Source organism: Diabrotica virgifera, chromosome 4 (genome assembly GCF_917563875.1).
Source record: "Diabrotica virgifera virgifera chromosome 4, PGI_DIABVI_V3a".
NCBI classification, from domain to species: domain Eukaryota; kingdom Metazoa; phylum Arthropoda; class Insecta; order Coleoptera; family Chrysomelidae; genus Diabrotica; species Diabrotica virgifera.
Window position 1 is genome coordinate 259,454,491 of NC_065446.1, and position 27,414 is coordinate 259,481,904.

At 32.6% G+C, this 27,414-nt stretch overlaps 1 protein-coding gene across 3 annotated transcripts; it reads right to left on the bottom strand.

Moving 5' to 3' along the window:
- Window positions 1-736: 736 nt before the first annotated feature.
- LOC126884144 (pyridoxine-5'-phosphate oxidase) lies at window positions 737-26,802 on the bottom strand. Of its 3 annotated transcripts, none has more exons than XM_050650010.1 (6): window positions 26,781-26,802; window positions 15,554-15,710; window positions 14,547-14,646; window positions 6,247-6,300; window positions 4,802-5,001; window positions 737-1,006 (listed from the first exon to the last, which is right to left on the bottom strand). In XM_050650010.1, exons 2-6 carry the CDS (start codon window positions 15,706-15,708, stop codon window positions 841-843), a joined length of 675 nt encoding a protein of 224 aa, XP_050505967.1. In that variant the 5' UTR covers window positions 15,709-15,710; window positions 26,781-26,802; the 3' UTR covers window positions 737-840. The 3 variants fall into 3 exon arrangements, with proteins under 3 accessions (XP_050505967.1, XP_050505966.1, XP_050505965.1); XM_050650009.1 differs by lacking the exon at window positions 26,781-26,802 and adding an exon at window positions 25,974-26,630; XM_050650008.1 differs by lacking the exon at window positions 26,781-26,802 and adding an exon at window positions 25,746-25,940.
- Between the last annotated feature and the right edge of the window lie 612 nt (window positions 26,803-27,414).

Below are 27,414 nucleotides of genomic sequence, written 5' to 3' on the forward strand. Positions count from 1 at the left end.
GCACAGACTACCAAGAATTAGGCTAGAAGGAAAATCAACTAGCAAGCGTCCACTAGGGAGACCACCAAAAAGATGGAGAGATAGCCACTAGGAAGACCACCAAAAAGATGGAGAGATAGCTGGCAGTCTACCTCTCGAGAAATACTTCAACGTCGGAATTAACAAGTATAAGAAGAAGAGATTTTTAATACGTAAAATATTGACATTGTCACGGTCCCAGGCCGGCCCTCTTAATTCCGGAAGCTTCTGGCGGCGGACTGTCTGAGACCCTTTCTGTGAGCAAGAGAAACTTACGTACAATCGGCGTATCTAGAAAACCATCGATAAACCTTTTTTTATTGCTCTGTAAATAATATTTACCTTTCGATGTTTCTGGAAATCAGTAGACTAATTGTACATAACTATATAAATAGACATTTTTGGAATTAGAGTTTAGTTGTGAATTTGAAACCGTCGGTGTACTTTGATATGTAACGGGCGCGGTATTTTTGAATTTGTAATTAGATAAATTAGTAGATTTGGTGTAATAAATAAATTAAATATCGTAGTTTGTAAAATAAAAGATATAAATTCAGTGTTTTTCATTTGTTTAGTTGTAAGATATTAAAAATAAATAAAGTCAACTAAAATTAAACATTAGCGCCTAAAAGATCATAGAAAAGTCAAGACAGTTTTGTAACAATATTATCAATTGAGTGGTGGCATTGGGTGTGAAGAGAAAATGATTACAACCACAACTTGTTTAATATATTTAATAAAAGCTTATAATAAAATTTGACAACTACCTACCTCAATCTTATTCAAATAAATGTTTAAAATAAGTCTTCGGATAAATATAGTTTAAGGGTTCAGCCTCTCGTATACCCATCCATCTTCTGCTGGGTGTGTTACAATACCATCTGGTTCATTTGGACAACTAGGTTTTCTAAAGATGATTCTATCGTGAATTCTGTCTGTCTGGCCTTGCCAAAATTCGAAACGTCTAGGTTTTACTAGATAACCACCCCTAAATGAAAAAAAGATATCAATTTTTAGAAAATATTAAGTCACTATTATAAATTTAATAATATTTACAGTCGGAAAAATGAAAGAATACCCATGAACGAACATATAAAACACGCTGTATTTTCCTGTCAGCGTGCCATACAAAAAATTGGCCAGCGCAAGTACATGTAATGATTATTGTTACATGTACTTGCACTGGACAATTTTCTTTGTGACACGGTGACAGGAAAATACAGCGTGTTTTATATGTTCGTTCATGGGTATTCTTTCATTTTTCCGACTGTATAAATTTTTATTAATTGATAATTATGTTCTTTTTGGTAGTTGATTTTCTCGTGATCGGATTAACGGATTCTTATCTTTTGAGCTTATACCGGGTGGAAGAAAGGAAATGTTTTTCTTACGTTAAGTTTGAGACAGATTAAAAAACAGAAAAGCCCCAGGATCCGATGGGATACCAAATGAACTCCTAAAATACGGAGGAGAAACGTTATTCGAAATTCGAGAGATTCTCTTTCAAGAAATAATATGTAGCCAGCGTGTGCTAGACCAGTGGTAAGTTTTTGAATTCCCTCTTGTCTTATTCGCTTCAGCATCCATCTGGTTTGCAATTTTTGGAAGCCATGGAGGTGTTACCTGGAAAATGGTCCAATGTTACCTGGAAAATGGTCCAATAAGTTTTCAATTAAATATTTTTTAGGAATATTTTTCAATATTTTAACATTTCTATTAGGTTGAAAACTTTGACTTTAAATTAAGAATACACAATTAGTGAGGAACCACATGGTTTTCCGAAAAATAGGTCCACAATATACGTCATATTCATATCCAGACAAATTGCTGAGAAAGCACTGGAATATAATAAACCTTCATTTATGTGCTTTATAGATCTGACTAAAGCCTTCGATTGTGTAAGATTAGAAGATGTGCTAAAGGAGAAAAATCAGCCCAATAGATTAGAAGATGTGCTAGAGGAGAAAAATCAGCCCAACAAGATGATAGGATAATTAAAGACATTAATACGAAGAACAAAACCAGAATAAAAGTCGAGAATTAACTAACATCGGAAGTAGAAATCAACTCTGGATAGCTTGAGCCCATTGCTTTTTAATTTGGTAATGGACAAAACCATAGAAGACATTAAAAGTATAGAAAAATGATATAAGATGGCAGAAAAACAAATAAAAATCCTCTGTTATGCTGGCAACGCAATCTTAATCTCCAATAACGAGGATAACCTACAGCGAACGGCACAGACTTGCAATAGATTGGCGAAGAACTACAGCATGAAAATATCAACAGCTATGACCAAATCCCTGGTAGTGTCAATGGAACCCAATAAGATGCAAAATAGTAATTAACAATGAAATAATTGAACAAGTCTCGAGATTCGAATATCTGGGAGTCGAAATATGTAGTTTAGGGTGGCCCTTAACATATGTGAGAAAATTTAAATTTTGAAATTTCACCCTCTCACCCCCCAAAAGTGTTCCATTATACATCAAACTGCAACGTACGAAATTTCATAAAAATCGGTGAATATTTAGAGGTGGCCCCGGGTCTGGAAGTTTCGTATATTCGTTATTCATGTTAGTATATTGCCATAATAAAATAATGGGATATATAAAATAATTTTAATAATTTATTAATAAAAATAAATAATTTCTATGATCTTTAACACCTATAAGAAAGATTCACTACAGTTATTACTTCTTATGTTGTTTTGTTTTCAAGATTTCGCTTTTTATAGAGCCCGGAAACATTTTTCGATGCTCCGCGACTACTTGCAAGAGGTATTGTAACTGTTCTTCCTTATTAATGAGTTTTTATTAATGTCTTCAATTAGTGCAACTCCTCTTTCTGTCCTTGTGCAACCCCAATCATTTGTCGTCACGAAATTCTTCACCATCTTTTAAGCTGCCTTGAAAGTTTCATCATCTCTCCATTGAACCGGATCTCTTTTTAAAAAGTCATCAGGAAGTCCAAGCATGTTGAAGAATTGTTTGGAGTTTACAGTAAAAACTTCTCCAGGCCTTTGCTCTCCAAAAATGCACAAGATTTCATATCAGTAGGACGTTTTAGAGGGTGTTTAGCAGCTTCATTCTCCATAACTGCAACCATTAATCTTTTGGTTTCTGGAAGTATCCTGGAATCAAAAAGACTCATCGGAAATAGATGTTCAGATAGATGTCATAAGTGTTTTTGAAGTTTTTGGCTCGTTACGATGGCACTTCTTTCGTTAAGGAGCTGCTTCCTAAGTCGAAATCATTGAATGGCGCTTCAATAGTTAATGGTGCTTGTATCTAATCCCTCAAGTATACGCTGACTGCGAAGAGCGCTGATTTACAATTCCCTTCGGTTCCGAAGCTGTGATTAATTGGCTGTGAAGCAACCACATCTTAATAGCATAAATAACTTTAGACCTCCATCTCGCCTCTGCATGGCTCCAGGATAGAAACGAACCAGTTGGAAGCCAGTTTAAAAGTATTTTTGTCTATAATTGAACAGCTGCCTCGAATCTTTCGAAAATACTTATTTGGAGGCTAGATGATTTACTACTCATTACCTCATCAAACACAGATCCAACTGTAAGTTCCGAAATGTGGTGGCGGCAGGCTAAAAAAAGTAAGTCCTTTCTGGAGTTATGCTGAAGAATGGTACATGTTCCAGACTTCGGCCCTGAGTCGCATACAGTAGTATCGAAACATAGACCTGCGACTTCATGAATAATACCCCATTCCTACAAACATTCCAAAATGGCATTTGCCTGGGCAATTCCCCTCCCATTGTGTAATTTTGGAACACCCAGCAGCTGTTCATATCCACAATTGACATTTGACACAACAACAGAAAGGCGATCCACATGTTTCTTGGAAGTTAAGTCATCCATTAGCTTACCGTCCAAATGAACAATAACAGGTCCAGAAATTAAAAAGTCTTTTTTTAAATTTTGTTGCAATCTTGAATCGAGTTATCTCTCTCTCGCGCTGAATATAGTTGCGATTGATGACTAACGAGCTTACATCATGACCAAGACTGGATACTACATCACTAATAATAAATTTGGCTGTCTTGTACGATACATGGGTTCTATCGAGGGAAGACGAAAGTTCAGAAGTCATGATTTTGATTCGTGCTCTTTTAGGTAAGGTTTCACCTTCAGAAGTCACAGCCGCACCAACGTTAGCATCATCATTGTTGTCTAAGTCCATTTAACCTTCACTAATTCAAATATTCTTAATTCCTGTGCTTAATTGTAACTGATAGGCGATTAATTATTAATATCTTTAACATTATTGGCAGAAATTCGTAGTACATGGCTAATTTCAATTGCATGGGGTCTCAGGGGCCCGGGGCCACCTTTAAATATTTTCAGATTTCAATAAAAATTTATATTTTTAAGTTTCTCCATAATTGGAACAATTTTAGGGGGTGAGAGGTAACAATCGTTAAATTTCATTTTTAAGGGCCAGCCTAAATGTAGTTATGGAGAGGTTAAAGAGACCGTCCGAAAGCAAGCAAATAGAGCCAATTACGTATCAGGATGTCTAAGAGATGTCATCTGGAGAAATAAAATTATGAGCCTGGAAGGGAAAGTACCTACGCATACACAAATCATGACGTACGCGATAGAAACAATAGAAAGCAAGAGGATATTGAGAACATACGAAATGAAAACGTTGAGATCAATAACTGGGAAAACACTGAGAGACAGAATACCGAGAAGTGTACATTGAACAAACAAGTAAAACATATCTTCAGATACCCAAATGGTGTTAGAAAAAACAACAATTACCATAATGGTGGCCTTGGTACTTGTCCCTCGCTATATTTACTAGCTAGTTCTTCAGCTTTTTGTTCTAGTATGTGGCGTCCTTCAACCGGTATACTTTGGTTACTACAAAGAGCTCCAATCTGGCTTCTGTATGGTCGTTTACTAAAGTATTCATCTGCATCACTAAATGGTAACTTTTCTACATCACCTTCAATCCTAACCTAGAATAATTAATGTAATGGTAGAAATGCAATTACATTTAATATTTTCTGTATGTATTTTTACAATAACTTTTATATGATAATAATAGTTTACCTTTTATACCGCTAACGCGGTTTTGGGATTGTAGCAAGCAAGTCTGCTATAGACGAGTCTGACATATAAGAGGGCTCTGCACAAGAGATTTGAAGTTGGAGCTAAGAGTTAAGTTGGTTAGGTATATTTTCTCGAATTTGTTTTATGGAGTGGAAGCTTGGACCTTGAATGCAGCATCGATGGAAAACGAATCATTCGAGCTGTGGGTGTACAGAAGAATTCTGAAAATATCGTGGACAGGACAAAACATGTCACACAGGAGTTTGAGAAAGATGAATAAAGAAATAAAAATCTTAAATACTATCAAAACAAAAAAAATTGTAATATTTCGGACATATTACATGTGGACAGAGATACAACTTGCTCCAATTGATTATGCAGGGAAAGATTCATGGAAAAAGAAGCATATAGAGACGTAGAATATCAAATGAAATTTTCAGAGCAGCCGTCTCTAAGTCCGAATAGCTATGATGATTGCCGACCTCCGTCGCGGAGATGACACTTGAAGAATCTGCTATCTCTAGGGCCTACGGTATACAAGGAAGGTAGCAGGGCCAGTGCTACACTTCAAGTGTCTATTATCACCCTTGGTTTTACCCAAGATACTCGTTTTATTCAGGTTGAGTCCACCTGGGGCCTGTAGACATTTTTAAAGATGTCTACATGTTCTCGCCTGCGCTGGGATTCGATCCCCAGCCTTCTGTATGGAAGTCAGACATTCTACTGCCTGAGTTATCCTGTCCAGCATATAACTTTTATTATAAAAGTTAAAATATTGAATAAAAACTAGTAGTATAGGAAAATCAGTATTAAAAATCTTAGGGCCGGTTGTTCGAACGTTAATCAAAAATGATCATTATCAAATATTTAATTACTGTCACCAACTGTCAATGTCAACTTTGTTTGGGTTGCTGAAAACATAATTATGGATTAAAATTATGAAATTAGTTAATCAATTATGTTAATAATTGTTATGTTAATTGATTAACTAATCTCATAATTATAATCAATTATGTTTTCAGCAACCCAATTAAAGTTGACATTGACAGTTGGTGACAGTAATTAACTATTTGATAGTTATCATTGTTGATTAGCGTTCGAACAACCGGCCCTAAGATAGCTAACTTTTTAACGATTCTAAATATACTTACTGATCTATTGAAGTGTTCCCAATAAAATGTAAGAGCTGCACGAGGGTTTTCCTCCTAAAAACACAAATTGGAGCAAAAATCCCACTATAGTTCGTTTGCTTTGAAGGTAAGCTAAGACACCGGTTTCAGACGTCTGACCGGTGGCTTTGTCTTGTCGTCGCAATCTTGTCATTGATTAGAAATTAATTAAAATTGGTTAGAAATTTCTAACCAATGACAAGCTGTGACGAAATTTCTAAACAATTTTAATTAATTTCTAACCAATGAGAAGCTGTGACTATACGACAAACCCACCCATCAAGTGTCTGAAACAGACGTCTAAGCTTCAGAGTTGGCAGCTTTAAACCAACATGCTTGAAACTTTGGTTTGAACCAACTGGTTTTTTAAGAAAAAAGGTATTTTTGTATTTTTGAAGTTATACTTCTTTAGGCACGAGGGTAAATGTTTACATTCCCTGGCGCATGCGCACACCAACATTAGTCGCTCAAACGTTATACGGGATCTGATTGGGTGTTAAAATCAGCTGTCAATTGTTCAATATGAAGATTATAGATAAACAAAAATGTTGTGTATATTAGTTTTTATTGTTGTGATGGCAGAGAAAAAAGCAAGTTTATAATTGTAGTGACTTTTTAAATAGTTTTTAAAAGCGACAGGTACGTAATAATTATTGTAAATGTTTCAGTATCCGAATACAAAATTACATAGGTACCTACCTATTTGGAAAATTTAAAATGAACCTACCAAAATAGTATATGTAATGCTTTGATTTTCCGAGGCAAATGTTCAGGTTCTATCTATAAAAAGGAGACAAACTCCAGTGCAAAAACTACCGTGGAATCTCTCTACTATGTACAGCATATAAAGTCCTCACGTATATTATAAACCAGCGGCTCCAACTACTAGCAGAAAATATTATCGGAGAGTATCAGACGGGCTTCCGACGAGGAAGATCGACACTGGATCAAATATTTACAGTCAAACAGATCTTGAGCAAAGCATGGGAACACGATGTTGATGTTCACAACGTGTTTGTAGACTTCAAACAGGCATACGACTCAGTCAAAAGGAACAAACTGTACTATATATTGGTTGAATTGGCAATACCACACAAGCTAATAAGACTCATTAAAGCCACAATGGATGAAACTCAGGCATGTGTACGAATACAAAACCACCGGACAGACTTTTTCAACATTTCGCAGGGACTAAAGCAGGGAGATGGGCTGGCCCCAACATTGTTTAACCTGGCACTGGAGTATGCGGTTAGGCAAATGCAAACTGGACGAGGAAATCTACTGACCAACCGAAAGGTTCAACTGGCCGCTTATGCTGATGATATTAATATTATGAGTAGAACATCAACAGGAGCACAGGAAACATATGCAGAGTTAAAAACACAAACAAAAAGGCTAGGTCTGGAAATTAACACAGAAAAAAACAAAAATAATGACTCAGACGAGAAGAAATATAGTCCCAGAAAACATTATACATGCAGATGGCATTGAAACGGTTGAAAAGTTTACATACCTGGGAGTAGAAATATATGCCGACGGATCAGAAGATGGAGAAATACGGAAGAGAATAACGCAGGCAAACAGAGCTTATTTTGCCCTCTCCCATATATTTCGGTCTAAAAGTGTCCACCGAAATACAAAGATGAGAATCTATAAAACCTTAATTCTACCAATAACATGCTATGGCAGTGAAGCCTGGGTCCTGAAAGAAACATCCAAAAACAAACTCGACACATTCGAAAGGAAAGTACTTAGGAAAATACTAGGACCTGTGAGGGAAAACGGAATCTTCAGAAGTCGATACAACAACGAGCTTTATCAGGAATCAACTTTATAAGGAAACGCCCCTGTCAGACTTCATCAGAATACAAAGATTGTAATGGGCCTGACATGTGATAAGAATGGGAGAGGATAGGCTACCAAAACGAGCACTGAATGCTAGAATGCAAGGAAAGAGACCGGTTGGGAAGCCACGAAAGCGCTGGGAAGACACAGTAAACAGCGACGCACAAGCCCTTTTAGGAGTCCGTGTATGGAGAAGAGCAGCCACAGACAGGCAAGGGTGGAGGCAAAAAATAAAGGAGGCCAAGGCTCAATTTGGGCTGTAGTGCCGTAGAAGAAGAAGAAGAATGCTTTGATTTTACATACTTTGATTACCATCAAAATTTCTACCAATATTCACCTAATATATTGTTATTTCAAAATGGTACATATAAAAACACTAAAGACATGGTATTTCAAAACAAAAGCCGCCTGAAAGGTTCCAAAATGTTAATTACGGAGCTACTCACAAAGGAAAATTTAGAAATCTATAAAAGTGCTAGGGAATTATTTAAAAATTCGGCATGGTCGTATAATGGACTGGTATATATTTCAGATTCTGTCGGATCGAAAAAACTAATTCGCAAATTTCCAGAACTTGATGTTTATCGCAACTAAAACAATATAAACAACAATGGTGGCTAAATATTTGTGTGCGTAAATTGGTGTACGCGAGTGATGTGCCATAAAGTATAAGTTTGGATTATAATACCATCAAGGTCTGTACGTGAATATTTATAAATAACATTTTTTTGCATCACTACATTATTAAAACTCATTTGTTCGATCTGCAAAATAATTCGTAACATAACTGCCTGTTTTTAGTATATTTATATTGGTCTGTATTACTTATGTTGGGTTTATTTATTATTATATACTATTTTGGAACACCGCTAATTGTGCTATAAGGGACAGTGCGATCTGTTGTTTTATATTTCTTTTTTATATTGCAGTTTTTTTATTCTTTTAAGACGTAAACACACTTAAAACCAAGTACTCTTTAGTTCTTCTTAATTCTTTTGGAGCTAAGCCCATCCGAATTGTGTATTTTGTGTGGCTGAATTGCGCAGCAGTGTTGATTGTAGTTTATGTTTATCGAGTTTCTTACACCTTGCAACAATAAAGTTTTACCTACTTAACGTTTCTCCGTGCAGCAATATGTACAAAACAGAACAGAACATTAGCTTATCATGATTTCTCCTTTTTGTTATTCTTGAGTTGATTAGTAAAATTATATTATGAAATTTGCACATATTAATATTAGGTCATTACTCCCAAGCTTCAATGAGCTTTCAAATTTAATTCGTAGTCAATATTATGATGTAGTACTAATAACAGAAACTTGGCTTTCTTCTAACATCGATAGTAACACTGTAAAAATTGATGGTTATAATTTTTTTAGAGCGGACAGGCAAACTAGAGGGGGTGGTGTAGGTGCTTACATAAGAAATACATTACAAACGCAAGTTATAAATTTCAGCTTTCAAATAAATCCAATTTTGGAGTACTTGTTTCTTCAAATTTCACTTTATATGAAACAAATTGTGGTTGGTGCGTTCTATAGACCGCCTAACTCAAATCCTAACTCTTTTATATCTGATTTTGATAATATTTTTTCATATATTTGTCCTATCTTTGATCAAATCGTTATTCTGGGAGATTTAAACATAAATTTTTTCAATTTAAACTCTCCTATTTTAAACTGTTTTGAGTCTTATGGTCTACTGCAAATTCTTAATGAACCCACCCGCATAACAAGGACAACGAGCACACTTATTGATCCTGTTTTTGTAAATTGTCCGGACGTTGTTGTTAACCAAGGTACTCTTCCTACAGATAATATTTCTGATCACAATCTTGTGTATCTAACGCTTAATCTTAAATCACATAAACCACCACCTAAATTTATAGAATATCGCTGCTTCAAAAATCTTAATTATCAACAATTTTATAATGATTTAATCGAACTTAACTGGAATAACATTTTTAGAATACCAAATATTGACAAAAAGATCGAATACTTTAACACACTATTAATTGAACTTTTTGGTGTTCATGCCCCATATAAAAGATGTCGAGTAACAAAAAATAAAGCACCTTGGTTGACGGATGATATTAGACTTTTGCAGAAGCAGAGATCAAAGGCGTTGCAAAAATTTAAAAAAAGTAAGGATCAGGAAGATAGAGATAATTATAAACTACTAAGAAATAGAGTTGTAAACTTAACTAGAACTGCCAAAAAGAATTACTTAGAAAATATATGTTATGAAAAAAATTCAAATAAAACTTGGAATGCAATAAAAAATTTAAATATTCGAACTAATAAAAACTACGATCTTCCTCCTAAATTAGCTGACCCCGAAGCTATTAATAAGTATTTTGAACAATATTTGTCCAATGTTTCTAATAAGGGTAAAAATAAAGTACAATTTTACAATAGTAACAAATTTAATAATAATCTAAATTTCGCTTTTTCGCTCACCTCACTGAATAGCATCAACTTGGCATTGCATTCCATTAAAACAAACTCTTGCGGAGTAGATAACATATCAGCGAAAATGCTTCAACTTTGTAGCCCCTTCATAGATATTTATATTCTCCATATAGTAAACTCTTGTATAGAAAAAACATATTTTCCCTATTTATGGAAAATGGCTATTGGTAAACCATTAGCCAAAAACAACAATCCTCAGACTTTCTCTGATTTACGAATTATAAGTATACTTCCAGCCCTTTCCAAGGTATTGGAAAGGATTCTATATGATCAAATATATCTTTACTTTACAAACAATAAAATACTGTCTGATAAACAATGTGGATTCCGGAAAAACTATAGCACAGCTACTGCTTTGGTAACGGTTATGGATGAGATCCTAAGAGCATCTGATAAAGGTCAAATAAGTCTGCTCGTTCTTTTAGATTTCTCCAAAGCGTTCGATACCGTAGACCATGAGTTGTTATGTTCAAAATTACGATACTATGGGTTTGAGGCAGAGTCTGTAAACCTAATACAATCTTTTTTATTAAATAGAACACAAAAAATATCTGTAGATAACAAACAATCTACCCCAATAAATATTCTTTCAGGTGTACCCCAAGGGTCAATTCTTTCTCCATTATTGTTTTTAATTTACACTACTGATATTATTAACTCTTTACAATACTGCAGCATAGTTGCTTACGCTGACGACACTCAATTGTACCTTAGTTTCGATAAAGAAGATTTATTTAATGCTTTGGATAAAATTAATTCTGATCTTGAAATAATAAAAGAACTCTCTGACGAACACAACTTAAAACTTAATTCCACCAAATCAAAACTATTATGTATCGCAAATGAAGTCCAACGTCAACTTGTAAAAAACAATTCAAGCATAAAAATCGATCACGTTAGTTTACCATTCACAGCCTCAGCTAGAAACCTTGGAATTATATTTGACGAAAATCTAAGATTTCAGGAACATGTCAAAACAAAAAAGCTTTTTCATCATTGAAACTCATTTTTATGAATCGTCACATTTTAAGTAAAGACTTAAAAAAGCTTCTTTGTGAGAGCCTTGTCCTGTCTCATTACTCTTATGGTGATTTTATTTTTATGCCATGTCTACTGGAGGCGGAGAAGAATAGGATACAGAAAATGCAAAACTCCTGTTGTAGACTGATTTACGGGATTAGAAAATATGACCACATTTCACATAAAATAAAAGAATGCGGTTGGCTTAATATGAAAAATAGAAGCACATATCATCTGGGTAACTTTATTCACAAGTTACTTCTGATGCCAAACACCTCCACTATCCTTAAACAAAAGCTCGTCCGAAGAAAGGAAATCCATATGCGAGACGTGAGATTGAAAGACACTTTCACAATGCCACAACACAGATCAGCCTGGTTCCAAAGGAGTTTTACCTACAACGCAGTAAAGCTGTATAATTCAATTCCTCATAATATTAAACTATATTCAATTAATCAATTCAAGTATAAATTTCGTTTATATCTTTTTGATAAACAATAACATTGCTTAACAATTGTGTTGTGCATTGAGCTTCACGGACATATTTTTGGTTGGGCTGTTTTGAAAGAATTTTTTTCCCAATGATGAGTTTGAAAAAAAATATTTTTTTTTAGTACTTGGTTAATATTTAGTTTTTTCCCCACCTTTTTTTGTAAGTTAGGTTCCTTTTTAATTAGTTAGTTTAGGTTTATTTTTAGATTAATTAGAAGCGTCGGGGATTAACATTTGGTTAAGTAAGAGTAGCTTTAGCTAGACTTCGCCAGATGTTATCCCAATAGGGTTTAACTTGTTTGCTTTTGTTCTATACTCTTCAATGTGCTGTAACTATATGCTTATTTGTTTTACATACCAAATGAATAAAAAGTCTTTATTATTATTATTCCATAAAATATTCCTTTAATTCCACAAAAATCAAACTAATTTGATTAAATTCATATACAGTCGGAAAAATAAAAGAATTCACAGTCATTTGTTTCGACCTTCTGTCATGTGTCACATAATATTAATATATCTACTTCATACGTTATTGGCATATACCAATGATACAAACCAAAGACGTATGACGTAGATATATTAATATTATGTGACACATGACAGAAGCTTGAAACAAATGACAATCGATGAAAAGCCCTATACCCATGAACGATCACATCAATCACATATTTTGTATTTGCTGTTTTTTTTTCCATAAATATCAAACGGGAGAGATAGATTATTAATAATCTGAATAATATGTGATTGATGTGATCGTTCATGGGTATTCTTTCATTTTTCCGACTGTAAGTAATAAACAACTATCAAAAAGTTTATGGTGTAAACGTTCAGTTGGTGTATATTCCCACATAACAGATGCGCGAATTTGGCGCAGTGGGAAAGCGCTCTGATTTTTGATCGAAGGGAACTGGGTTCAATCCCAATGCAAGTTACTATTTTTTATTTTTTTATAAATTTTATGATTGTAAGTATATTATTATATAATTTTTTTCAGAAAATACGTATTTAGCTAAAATTTTTGGCAGCAATTATTGTTCAGAAATCATTTCTTTGTGATATTTTTGAAGATATTCTTCTTTAGCGGCGAATCGATTGAGGGTAAAATTTGATTGATCCCCGCGCATGCGCACACCGACAGTATGGTATTAGTGGTTACACGGGCTCTGATTGGGTGTTGAAATTTTGAAATGATCTGTCAATAATTGTTCAATATGGAGGTTATCGGTAAACAAAAATATTGTATAATATTAGTTTTTATTGATGTGTGGACAGAAATAAAATCAAATTTATAATTATAGTGACTTTTTAAATAGTTTTGAAAAGCCGCAGGTACGTAATTCTAAATGTTTCAGTTGGAAATACCTAATTGTTTCAATACCTATCTATTTGCAAAATGTAAACAAAATAATGTAGTTACCTATTAGTAGGCAATGCTTTAATTTACATAATCTGATTACGAACAAACTTTCTACAAATCTTCATCTCATATATCGTTTTCTTACTCTATATTTTGTTGTATTTTACGTCGACAAAAATCAAACTAATAATTTTATTAAATTCATATGAATTTATGGTGTAAACGTTTAGTTTTTGTATATTCCCACATGACGTACACGCGAATTTGGTGCAGTTTGAAATGTCGTCAACTTTCGTACGGCGCGGTAGACGTGAAGTGGGTTCGAGCCCCAAGCAAGTTATTATTTTTTTTATTTTTTTTTATAGATTTTATGATTGTAAGTATATTATTATATAATTTTTGAAGATATTCTTCTTTTTTGAAAGTGGTAGATAAGAAAGTTAGTTTGATTTTTAAATAAAATAAGTACAAATAACCTTTTAAGTATATTTACTTCGTTTAAATTACCTATTATATAATAGAAGAATATCTTCTTACGTGCGTACAAAGTACACACACATTCTTTTTTCAATGTGTTTGTGTGTGTTTTATTCTCTTATTTTTTAAATTTTTGGTATTGTTTTAAAAAAATTTTTTGGAAAGTAGTAAGTATTAAAATTAGTTTAATATTTAAATTAAATATAAATAAACTATTTAAATTATATTGATTTCGTTGAAATCATATAATAGAAGTATAACTTCTTATGTGCGTACAAAGTACATACATTCTTTTTTTTTTCTATTTTTGTATTTTCGAACTTAGTTATTTTGAATATTATTACGTTTGAAGATGTTTTTTTTTGTTATCTTAATTTTTTGTGTGTGTAAATAAAAATAAAAGTTGTCTTAATCATTTTTTTCATTTTATATTACTATTATTTTATAAAATATGTAGTTTATTCATTTTTAAAGTAATTATACTTATAATACTTTGTATCAAATAAACCTTTTTTAAACCAAAAAACCCGTTTTTTGGTTTTTTAGAAAAACCTTGGTTTTTGCCAACCCTTCTTAGCTTACCTTGGAAGTGAATGAAGTATAGGTTCCAAAACTTACCAATTCTTTTCCTTTTCTGCTAGTATAATGTGTGAAAAATATAAAACCATCTTTAGTAAATCCTTTGAGAAGGCAATATCTTGCAGATGGAAATCCATCCCTAAAAATTAAAACTCTGCAAATTAAAACCCAAAAAAATGATACGATGTGTAAAATGCGACTATTGAAGGAGAATGATTTGTTCAGATCTTTATAGATGGTAAAACAACAGTCAAAACTATTGAAGGAGAATGATTTGTTCAGATCTTTATAGATGGTAAAACAACAGTCAAAAAACTGTTTTAGACAAAAGTTTTAAAAAAATAACCTTCACATATATCAGATTTATATCCCTTTTAGTTATCAGATTGAACTCTTTTTTTCTGCACTCTAACCTTACACTTGACTGTTAAGAAGGTTGCTTTCACCAATTTCAAAAAGTGTATTGGGATATTGAATTCTACCATAACTTTGTATAGTGAATTTCTCTCTACCTTGTCATAGGCACATCTAAAATATACAAAGAAATGGGGAGTATCAATGCCATACTCATATGTTTTTTCGAAAGCTTGTGTTAGAAGGAATATTTGATGGATAGTTGATTTTTCTTAGCGAAACCCACACTGATATTTGCCTATTATGTTTTCACAATATCCCAATAGTTGATTCTTATACATTGCCTTCAATAGTTGTTAACATCTTTAACTATACCACCTGTACAGTCCTCTAGCTTACTTTCCAGACTTCCCTCAAATTTCTTAGCTAAAGCTGAGTTTTTTAATTCCTCTATGTTAAACCTTTCCTCTTTAACTCCTCTGACTTTCTTTGCATTGGAGATTCTGTATGTTCTGTACCTTAATCATTGATTTACTTTTACTTTTTGACCATATTATTCTCTGTTCGCTTAAATTATGTCTCAATTGTTAATACTTCATATAATATTACCATTTATTAAGTACCTGGACTTATTTCATTAGTAATTTGTTCTATTATAAAATCATTAAAATATTGTTAAAAGTACCACCTACTTTGTAGCAGTTGACACACACATGGCATTTGCTTCAACTGTTCTTGGATCTTCCTTCACCAACTTAAACCACTTCTCGAATAGGTCATACGGTTCTTTAACTTCAATGTCCTTTTCTAAGAAGGATGCCAATTTGCTCTTATAATTGGCTCGCATTCCTAAAAACAGATAATTTGTAGATCTTTAGATATTTACAAACTACTAGGATACCACTAATATAGTCGGTTCGCTAAACTCAGACACAACTGGCTAGTGATTTTAGTAAGTAATTTTGCCAATTTGGTAAAATTGGCAAAAAATAATTACTAAATAGTTAATAATTACTAAATAGTTAGTAATTTTGCCAATTTTGGCAAAATTGGTCAAAAACAAAACAATTGCCTACTAAAATCACTAAGCCAGTTGTGTCTGAGTTTAGCGAACTGACATTACCACATTAATAAACAAAAAACGAACAGTTTAACACGTTGACGGACAGTGCATCAAATGTATAAGCAAGTGTTGTGACACTATATGAATTTTGCTAAGTAGAATAGGGAACTTGCTGAATTTCTTTTAGCGCTTATAGTTTATGCAAACAATAAGTTTTTTAACATTTTTTACAAACATGTGGATGACAACCATGGGCGTCGTGTCACATTTCATATGCATCTGTAGATATAATGTCAGAATGTCACAAATTATTTTACAAATGTCGTCTATACCGTGTCACATTACATCAATGGAAATTAGACATCTATAGACGTTCTGTCTGTCAACGTGTTAATGTTTAGAACAACCAGATCAAACATGGAGTATCCAAATGATCTTCTGTTAGATGATACAAACAATGAGATTGGGACTAAAACTACATTTTTAGGCATGACAATTGATGCAACTTTGACATGGGAAAATCACATAGAGCAACTTAGTAAAAGGTTGAATTCAGTGTGCTATACTTTAAGGGTATTATCACAATATTTGAACCAAGAAGACCTAAATAAATAATGTAAACATTAGCAAACTATATAAAAACTTAATTCACTACAAGATAAACCTTCCAATAGACCTAAATTGTATTATTTTTTCAGGAAATAATGATATACTTTATGTACTTCATCAACACATCATAAATTGTAAACTAAAATTGTAAAATTACTAACCAATTTTGTAAGCAATTCTGCGAAAGAAACTAAATGTAGCATTATTATAGGAAAAAAAATTAATAAACCAATTAAAATAAAAAAATATAAAAAACAAAAATAAAGAAATAAATAAAATAAAAAAAAACAAAAAAAAAAATAAAAAAAAAATTTAAACAACAAAAATTAAACAAAAAAACAAAAAACACACACACAAAGAGGGCTGAAACCTCCGGGGTGTTGAACCGGGTTGATGAACTAGCGCAGTGAAGAAAAAAAGAAATTAGAATAGAATAGAATAGAAATATGCTTTATTGTCACTGAAAATTATACAATTTTATGGACAAAGCTTAACATAGATTCACGAAAAAGATATATATAACAATAACAAATACAATTTTATAAAATTAGATAAATCGTCAATAAAAAAAATATAAACAAGTTAAAAAAGTGAAGTAAAAAAACAAAAACCAATATATTGCAAAATTACTATAAATTGCAAAATTGAACATACAACATAATATAATAAATCACAAACAAAGGAACTAATAAGTTTAAGCTGCTGTATGTGACACCCAAATATATATATATATATATATATATATAAATACACTTTAGTTACTTGTACATTACTGTGATTTCTTAGTTAGTCATTAAGAAACTCTTCTACTGAATAATATGGTCTTTTAGATAAATGAGCTTTTGTCATTTTACGGAACTTGAGAAAGGATGTTGCAGATTTGAGTTGTAAAGGGAGATGGTTGTATAGTTTTTTTGCGGAATATAGTATAGATTTCTTTACTAACTCAGAAGACGGGATCGGTAAATAGACATCAAAAGTTGAATTTCTGGTGGAGTAGTCATGATGAGGCCTTACTGGAAAGACATGCATGTGTTTACGAATTAAGCAAACAGTTTCTAAAATATACAAAGATGGAAGAGTTAAAATTTCGTGATCTTTAAAGTAACTTCTGCAATGGGTTGTTCTTCTGAGGCACAACAGATATCTTATTGCTCTTTTTTGTAATTTGAAAATAACATCAAATTGGGCAGCTGTACTAGACCCCCAAAAAGGAAGACCATATCGAAGATGAGACTCGAATAAAGAAAAATATGTTATTTTAGAAGATGCTAAATTGAGTTCCTTCGAAACAGATCTTATGGCATAGCAGGCCGAGGCGAGTTTCTTACTTAACAAATCGATATGAAGGGACCATTTGAGGTTGCTGTCTAAAAGAATACCAAGAAATTTTACAGAATCAACGGTAGAGATCTGGCTGCTATTCACAAGCAGGGGTTGAAGAGCACCTTTATATGATAATGCTACCGTTTTATCCACGTTAAAGGAGAGTAAATTAGAGTCAGACCAGGTTTTTATCGTAAGAAGATCAGAAGTTATAGTTGCATGAAGAGTTGCAATAGTTGAGTTGCTCCAAGTGATACTGTTATCATCAGCAAAAAGAAAAAATTTTCCATCGATTTTTAAATTAGTGATGTCATTTATAAAGATCAGGAAAAGTAGAGGACCCAATACTGAACCTTGTGGTACTCCACATATAATGTTTTTGAGACTAGAGTCAGTATCATTTGCTCTAACCAATTGTTTCCTATTATCTAAGTAAGATTTGAACCAATTCAAAGAAATACCTCGAATTCCATAGTAATTAAGTTTTTTAATCAAAATGTTGTGATTTACACAATCAAAAGCTTTGGAATAGTCACAAAAAACAGTGGTAGTATAAAGATTATTGTTTAGTGCTTGGTAAATCTCGTGAAGTACAGAAAACATGGCATCAGTTGTACATTTATTAGTTAAGAAGCCGAACTGATTTTGTGATAAAATATTGTTATCAAAGAGAAAGGACATAAGTCGGGTTTTTATGAGCCTCTCAATAATTTTGGAGAGTACCGGTAGTAGGGCAATAGGTCTATAGTTGCAGGCATTAGATTTTTCGCCACCTTTATGAAGAGGAATAATAATGGCTGTCTTTAGGCACTCTGGAAATTTACCGTTTTCAAAGGAATCATTAATTAGTGACACGAGGAGTTCTAACACATTATCTGTGAGATTTGAGAAGATTTTTATGGATAGTCCATCAGTACTACAAGATGATTTGCTTTTGATACTATTGATCGTTTGGATCAATTCAGATTTATAGATTGGTCTTATAAAGAATGAATTCGAGACCTAACAGCGAGACCGAGAATTAAACAGCTTACTAATGCTACATATTACTAACAAAACAAATGAATACATCGTGCTCAAGTTTGATACTATGAAACAATTTACACAAATTAATTATTCAATCTAACATAGTCTGGCTAATTGGTTCTCACCAAAGCCATAAATTCCACGAAAAAAAAAGATGACCTAAAAACAGTTTATTTTTCAAACTTTGAATCTTTGGTGCGTTATGGAGCAATTTTTTATGGTGGAAGCAATAAACTTGATAAAATAAAGGAAGACCAGACAACAGCTGGGAAAGAACTATGAGATAACAAGAAAAAATTGGACTAAGGTGGGGTCAGAAACTGAGCAAGAAGTAGACGAGAATGGAAGGAATTATACATATATAGAATGGAAGGTGATTTATTGTTATTAGTCATTAAATTCTAATGAGGAGTGACAATGAATCACTGTCTTATAAAAATTGTCTGAGTATAATACACAAAAAGGACCCCGTAGAAACTTTATGGGAAATGGCTCTCTGTCAAATGCTCTGAAACTTTGGGTTCTGGTAGTCCTTGATGTGTAGAACAAAAGACTCAATGGGCGCGTAGCTCCAAAAAATCATGGATTTAAGATATAAGCCTCTGAGGTTATAAGTAGGTACATTGAGGACGTTAGAGTTGGAATAAATTCATTTTCTCGAGAATGGGCGACTCTGGAGATAAATTACGAATCAGGTCAATTTTTATTTTTAGAAAAAAATGTTAATTTGAAAAATAAACATTGTTTTTCGCTTAAATTAAATGTTCAAACTGCTAAGAGGCAGGTGAGTGGCAGCTTTAATATTGAATTTAAGCTAAAAACAATATTTATTTATCAAATAAACATTTTTCGGACAACAGAAAAATGTATTTCAAATTAAATAAATTATATACATTCTTCTTTTTGTCTCAATTTATTTAATTCAAAAAGTTTTTTGTGCACCCTGTATAAATAATTATGTTAATGTTTATATTACTGAATAGAGAATTAAATAACCCTTCAAATGAGTTATCACACGACCCCTATTTTTATTTAAATAAGCAATTCGATTGCGTCATTACGCCCAGATGGATGACGTCACTAGTATGATGTATGCCAAAAAATTATAATTTAAAAATAAAAACTGACCTGTTTCGTAATTTATCTCCAGAGTCACCCATAAAATGAATTTATTCCAACTCAAACGTCCTCACTGTACCTATAACTTCAGAGGCTTATTTAAAACCATGATTTTCTGGAGCTACGCGCCCATTGAGTCTTTTGTTCTATGCATCAAGGACTACCAGAACCCAAAGTTTCAGAGCATTTGACAGAGAGCCATTTCCCATAAGGTTTCTGTGGGGTCCTTTATCTTCAGAATAAACAAGAAAGAAGATGTGCTAACCTGGACAGTCAGCAATCTTACTCTTTTGGCCAAGAAAGAAATAAACGCTCAATACTCTACAAGGAGGGACAGAACTATACTGCCCTGCTAAGAAAGAACTCCGTATCTCCAAAATTTTAAAAATTGAGATTTTTGCACCATTTGAATAATTATGATTTATATAACATATTCACATAGAAAAAAATCCGTATTTTACATTTCTAATTATTTTATGAAAGAAAATAGTTTCCCCGTAGACGCCAAAAATTACTAGTATGCTTAGTATAAACCTGGCATTTAACGATTCATAGTAAAAACCGGGTATATGCTGAGCAGATATGGGTTTTTAACGTAGGATAAACCATATGCGAGATTTTTTCTAAGAAACAGAGCAACCCCGCTAACAATGGCACTGTCATTACAATGTTTTAACTAAGCATATTGTCGCGTAACTCGACATTGTATTATCTTGTTTCGACTTGTAAAGACGTTGTGTGGTATTGAATTAGTGTCGTTATTAGTGGAAAAGGTGGAAAATAATTCGTTTGGTAAGTTTGCATTTTTATAATAAAATATATTATATATATATTATAATTATATAAGCTGATGAGGGATTAGTTGACCCCGATAGTTTCCACCCTCCTTTATGCTTTAATTTAAACCGCGGAGATGTTTTAACTGATGAAATGAAAGCTGAAGGCTTTTTCTACGACTTTAAATCAGCAAATTTTCAAGGTATTTCTGATTACTTAGACACAATATACTGGGATGAAATTTTCAGAGACAAAAGTTTAGATGATATGGTCAATATACTTTATGATGTCTTATATGGCGCTATCGATGTTTATGTACCAATGAAAAAGTTTTATACCGGTAATTTTCCTAAATGGTATACCCGAGAGTTAAGAAACTGCATCATTGCTAAAAAGAAAGCTCATAAGAAATTTAAAGTGACCAGGTTACCTCAAGACTATAATGAATTTTCTAGATTGAGGTCGATATGCAAGTCCTTATCAGGTCAAGCATACAATCAGTTTGTAGCAAACATTGAACATACACTTCCTAGTAACATTAAAAGCTTCTGGAGGTTCGTAAATTCTAAAAGGAACAATAATAGCATTCCGAACTCTTTAAACCATAATGGCCAAACCAGTTCCGATGGTGCTACCATAGCCAAGATGTTTGCTCAGTACTTTGCTGCAGTATATAGTGAGGACGAATGTCCTATTCCAAATAGTGCAAGGGCTAACACTAGTTTCAACATTACTGGTTGTGACTTATCTATTTCAGAGGTATATACCAAATTATCCCAGCTAAACATACATAAGGGTCCAGGGCCTGATGGAATCCCACCCAAGTTACTGAAATACTGTAGTTTTAATCTTGCTCGTCCCTTATTCTTTATTTTTCAAAAATCATTACAAACGAGTGAATTCCCTCCCGTTTGGAAAGTTAGTTTTATATCACCGATATTCAAGAATGGAGATAGAAGCAGGGTACAGAGCTACAGACCTATTAGTATCCTTAATACTATACCTAAACTATTTGAGAGTTTAATATGTGACAAAATTAAGCCTACTATACAAAATGTAATCATTGAACAACAGTATGGTTTTGTTATGGGGAGATCAACTGAAATGAACTTGTTAAATTATACCTCCTTCTTAAATGAAGCATTGGAAAGTAAACAACAGGTAGATGCGATTTATACAGATTTTTCCAAGGCATTCGATAGAGTCAACCATACGTTATTGTTACATAAGATCGAACAGTTGGGTTTCTCTGATCCTCTGCTTACTTGGATTCGAAATTATCTATTAGATAGAAGGCAGATAGTTCGTATTAAGAATTATTTCTCTAATGAAATTATAGTTACATCGGGTGTACCTCAAGGCTCCCACTTAGGACCTATCCTTTTTAATTTATTTATAAATGACATAAATAAAAGCTTCAATTTTGCTCAATTTCTTCTATTTGCTGATGACCTTAAATTATTTCACATAATTACCTCTGATTTGGATCACTACAATTTGCAATCAGATCTTAATGGTCTTGTGGAATGGTGCTCACTTAATGGTATGGACTTAAATGCAAACAAATGCCATGCTATAACTTTTACTCGACTAAGACACTTTGAGAATAATTCTTACTTTATACGGGACACTAGGTTACAATTAGTTGACTCAGTTATAGATCTGGGTGTTATTCTTGATACTAACTTGAATTTCAACCTACACATTAATAGCATGGTTTCTAAGTCATTAAAAATGCTTGGCTTTGTTAAAAGATGCAGCTATGACTTTACGACTGGTCGTTCTTTAAAATTTCTTTATTGTTCTTTGGTTAGACCACATTTAGATTATGCATCATGTGTTTGGTCACCTCAATATAACTGTCATATTAATAAAATCGAACAAGTTCAGCGTAAATTCTTACGTTATTATGCTTATAAGATGCATCTCACTGGTCAAAGTTTATGAGTCTTTACTGCAAATTATTCGACTTGACTCATTACAGAGTCGTCGTCAACATAAAGATCTTTGCTTCTTATATAACTTAATTCATGGTCATAAATTCTGTATCCCACTTTTAAATAAAATTGGTCTACATGTACCTTCAAGAACCACCCGTTCTGTGACCACCTTCCACGAGGTCATTAACCGCACAAATTATGGTTCAAGTTCCTATCTCTCTAAAACTATTAAATTAGCAAACACATTATCTCCGCAAATTGATTTCTTTGTGAACAACTTTACTGCGTTTTCCACACAATTACATTTATACTTAACTTAATGTTCTAATTTCAAGACTGATTTGTCAACTACTGTTACTGTTATTGTCTTTGTTCTAGGATAAGTTGTATTTGTCAATTTCAAAATGTTCTAGCTCTCAATTGTTAAATGAGAGCAAGTAATTTTATTCTTTATTATTGTTTGTTATGTATTTACCAATTTTGTACCTACTAGATCTTATTTTTCTAATTTGTGTGACATTTTAATTTAATTGTATCATGTACTAATGGACTTCGGTCCGTAAATAAATAATAAATAAATAAAAAATTGTATTATATTAGAGGTAACCTAAATTGTTTTTTTTTTATTTTCAAATATTTAAATTATTTAACAATAAGATTGTTTTATTAGAAAAATCATAGAAAATACTTATTTTTTAAATTAACTTATGTTGTGTGTTAATAATACATACTATAGGGTGTTTTGTCAACAATTTTAAATATTTGAAGAATCTTGACCTCAAAATATTAAAATTTAACACAAATCACTTAGATAAAATATGACTGGTTACTGAGTTACAGGGTGTTTTGGTTGTATGGTTGTTCGTTTTTTGATATGTTTATTTTTATATACATACAGTAGGAAAAATTAAAGAATACCCATGAACGATCACATAAATCACATATTATTAAGATAATTAATAATCCATCTCTCTTGTTTGTTATTTATTGAAAAAGAACAGCAAATACAAAATATGTGATTGTATTCTTTCATTTTTCCGACTGTATATGCCTTTATATAAATATTTATATAGAACTATTATTTATTAGATATGTCTTCGAAGGCAATGAAAATGATTGCAATGGCGCAAAAGGTAACTGAATTAGATCCAACGTCGAATTCCTCTATTTACAAAGAAGATGATGTTCAGCTAGGTGTTCTGGAATCATTACCGTATCACTTAACTTCTACCACAGTAGAAATAGACCGGGTTCAACCTAATAATACTGATGAATATTAAAATTGGCCGTTAAAACATGTAATTTGAATCGTGTAGTGGTGAAAGAAATGGGGGTTTCCGATTTTTTTTATCTGGAAAGGCGTATCATCACAGGCACAGCCGAAATTAAAAAAGGCAGAGTCACGTGTTTACCTATCACAAGTTGTTATAGTAATTGTCATGATACTATAAATAACATGTTATTTACACGTTAACACGTTATTTATAGTATCATGGTAATTGTAAAGAGAGAGAGAGAGCAAAACTTTACACGTTAAGATTGACGATAACGAAGAGTTGATGGAGGTTGACTTGTTGCAGAGCAGAGTGTTAAAATCTGGGATAAAGGACCCTTCACCTGTGACGACACCTTCTGGGATTGTTCAGAGTAGAAAGGACCAAATAATAAAAAACTTAGGTGAAATTATACCGGAGAACCGCCATCAATTTTGGGAAGAATTACCAACTTCCGATTAAAAATAATTAATTTTCATTAATTCAATAAGTAATTTTTTCTATTTTTCAATCAAATTTTTCATAAATACTTATGTTTTATTCAACAAGTCTTCATAGAAAATATCATTAAAATACCTATTTAAATGTTTTGCCTCTCGAGGTAGTTATATAAATTTTATAATAATTACATAGTTAAAACTGCGCATAAGACAAATTTGGATTATACGTGGTTTTAGCTAAGTAAATTTGACATAATTCTTTGCATTGTTAGACCGTATGTCGCATAACTAATATCCATATTGTAATTTTGCAATTTTTTTTTGAAATAAGTTAACTATGATGCTACATACTCTACCCTAAATGATTTTATGTTATTATTCTACCAAAAGTACAACGGATTAAATAAAAACCTGTAATTGCATTTTTCTCAAAACTCGCTATAGTGGAGATATGGAGTTCTCTCTTAGTAGGGCAGTATAGAGGGAGAAAGATATTCACAAACTACATTGTTTAAACTATATTAAGTAGTTTATCTAGAGTGCTAGTCATATACTTAGGCACTTAGTTACAAATTCACATACTTAGGCTCTCTGATCACCAAGGAGAATGTCATAACAGAAGAAATCAAGCGAAGAATAATGCTAGCAAACAAATGCTATTTCGGACTGAGTAGAAACATGAGAAGCAGAAACTTAAGCCAAAAAACAAAAATAACCAAATACAAAACCCTTATACAACCAGTGTTGACATATGGATCGGAGACATGGACCATCTCCAAGGCAGATGAAAACCTTCTGCTTATATTTGAACGAAGGATCCTGAGAGGAATATTCGGTGGCATCTGTGAAAATGGTGTGTGGAGGAGGAGGTACAACTACGAAATATACCACAGATATAAACATATATTTGGTGGTAAAGACATTGTATCTCTTATAAAAATAGAAAGACTAAGATGGGCAGGACATCTAGCAAGATCACAGCAGAACAACCCTCCTAGAAGAATCTTTATGTCGCAACCTGTGGGAAGTAGAAATAGGGGTAGGCCAAAACTCAGATAGAAGGATGGTAGAAAAATAAGCGTAGCAAACTGGCAACAGTTGGCAATGGATAGAACTGACTGGCGTAAAAGACTTGGAAAGGTCGAGGCTCTTTTATAGGGCTGTAACTGTAGCACCATTGATGATGATGATCTAGAGTGCTCATGTAACTCATTTAAATTCATAAACAATTGATAATTCAATTGATTAACTTTCATAACCTTGTGGTATAAGTATCATGTCAGTAAAATGCAAAATAATTTATTTATTACCCATCAGGTTAAGTACACGAGCACATATTTTATTTGGGGCCAAAATTGTTAACATTTTGGCTTTAAACATCGCAAAATCACCCTAACAATACTTATGTTTTGAACATGGCTGCTGTTTTACAGTAGGTTATTATTGTTTGTACAGATAGATATCAGATATCTCAGCTCAGGTGCTTAGCAATTTTTTAGTTAAACCTGCAGAAAAAAAAGTCGTAAAGAGACACTTACCAGTTAAATCCATTTTGTTTTCAATTCTAACCTTTGATTTACAACCGGGTAAAGCTTATTCAGAAGATTATCTCAACAAGTATGCAATAGTAGTAAACATATTGCAAAATTGTGCATTATCAATTATCATATTGATTATTGTAAAGTTTATTTGTTTTGATATTAAAACATCTTTCCAAAAACATAATTTCTGATGAAACAATGTCTTAAACGTAGGCAACCAATTAGGCAATCCAAACCACGTGATTTTTAATGACAGGACGTATGGCAGGCAATTCAGCGTTGCCAGAGTTGTTAAAATTGTACCAATTTGATACAATTAACAACCAAACTTTTGATACTAAAGTCTCCTAAAGTAAAAACCTAAAATTTTGTGACATAAGAAATTTGCTTCAAATAATATTAAACGACGTTTTTTTAAGTTTTTGTACAAAATGTGTTGGTTTAGTACTTTGTGTCACTATTCCAGTCATTCCGGTGCATTTACAAAAATTTCTCTGGCAACACTGCACACAAGCGATTTTATTGGATACTTTATTTAAATTAAAATTTCAAATTTAAGATACAATGTGGTATTACTAAGTACCTAAAATAATAAAATATATATTACCCCGATGATTTTACCTAAAATCTATTTTAGGGATGCTCAATATTATTTTTTATTAAACTTATAAAACATAAAATTTGTTAACCTAGCTTTCTTCAATCTTCCAAATTACTTAGTTAAAACTTTTTAACTACTTATTAAAGTTTATTGACGTAAGCAATATTTGTTACTATGTCACAGAAGTATTTAGCAATACTTACATGGACATAAAATACGAAAATTACTTTAAAATACTAAAATAACAGTATACTATCATATGCCTTCAATGTATTGCATGCCAATCGCCAGACATATTGGAATAGTTTGACAGATCGTTGGATTCCCTAATTATGCACTATGCACCTTGCACCTTCCGTCAAAGAATACATATCTCTCACAAGAACCGACACGGACGGCGATTCTTTTGTTGTTAGCATGTACTTAATTTTAGTATCGAGTTGGCAAGTGTACACGCGAGTACACTGAGAAAAGTCTCGCACATTTCTGGCGTGTATCAATAAAATTTTAGTTGCACTGAGAGAAAGGTTGCATGCAGGGCCGGCTTTTGTTGACATTCTTAATGTGGTGGAATTATTTTTGATTTACAAAAGGTTGCAAATACAACACAAAGTAATGGTGAGAATTATATTGATTAAAACCATGGATAAAATACCTTTTTTAACCTGATTTTAGCATTGAAAGACCAATAATAAAATATATTATAGTGGCGTGACATTCACTAATTATTCTTTTTGGCTTATATTGATACAACGATACAAAATATAATTTGTTGTTTTCACCAATTTTGAAAAAGTGTGAACAAGCTGGTGAGAATTTGAACGACTTGGTGTGACC

Coding starts and splice junctions, on each gene's coding strand:
- LOC126884144 (XM_050650008.1), bottom strand. CDS start 25,815: ATGTTTAAAGCCAAAATGTTAACAATTTTGGCCCCAAATAAAATATGT. Junction 14,647..15,553: donor TGTGTGTCAACTGCTACAAA/GTAGGTGGTACT, acceptor TTTAATTTTTAG/GGATGGATTTCCATCTGCAA. Junction 1,007..4,801: donor GTACCAAGGCCACCATTATG/GTAATTGTTGTT, acceptor TTTTTCATTTAG/GGGTGGTTATCTAGTAAAAC.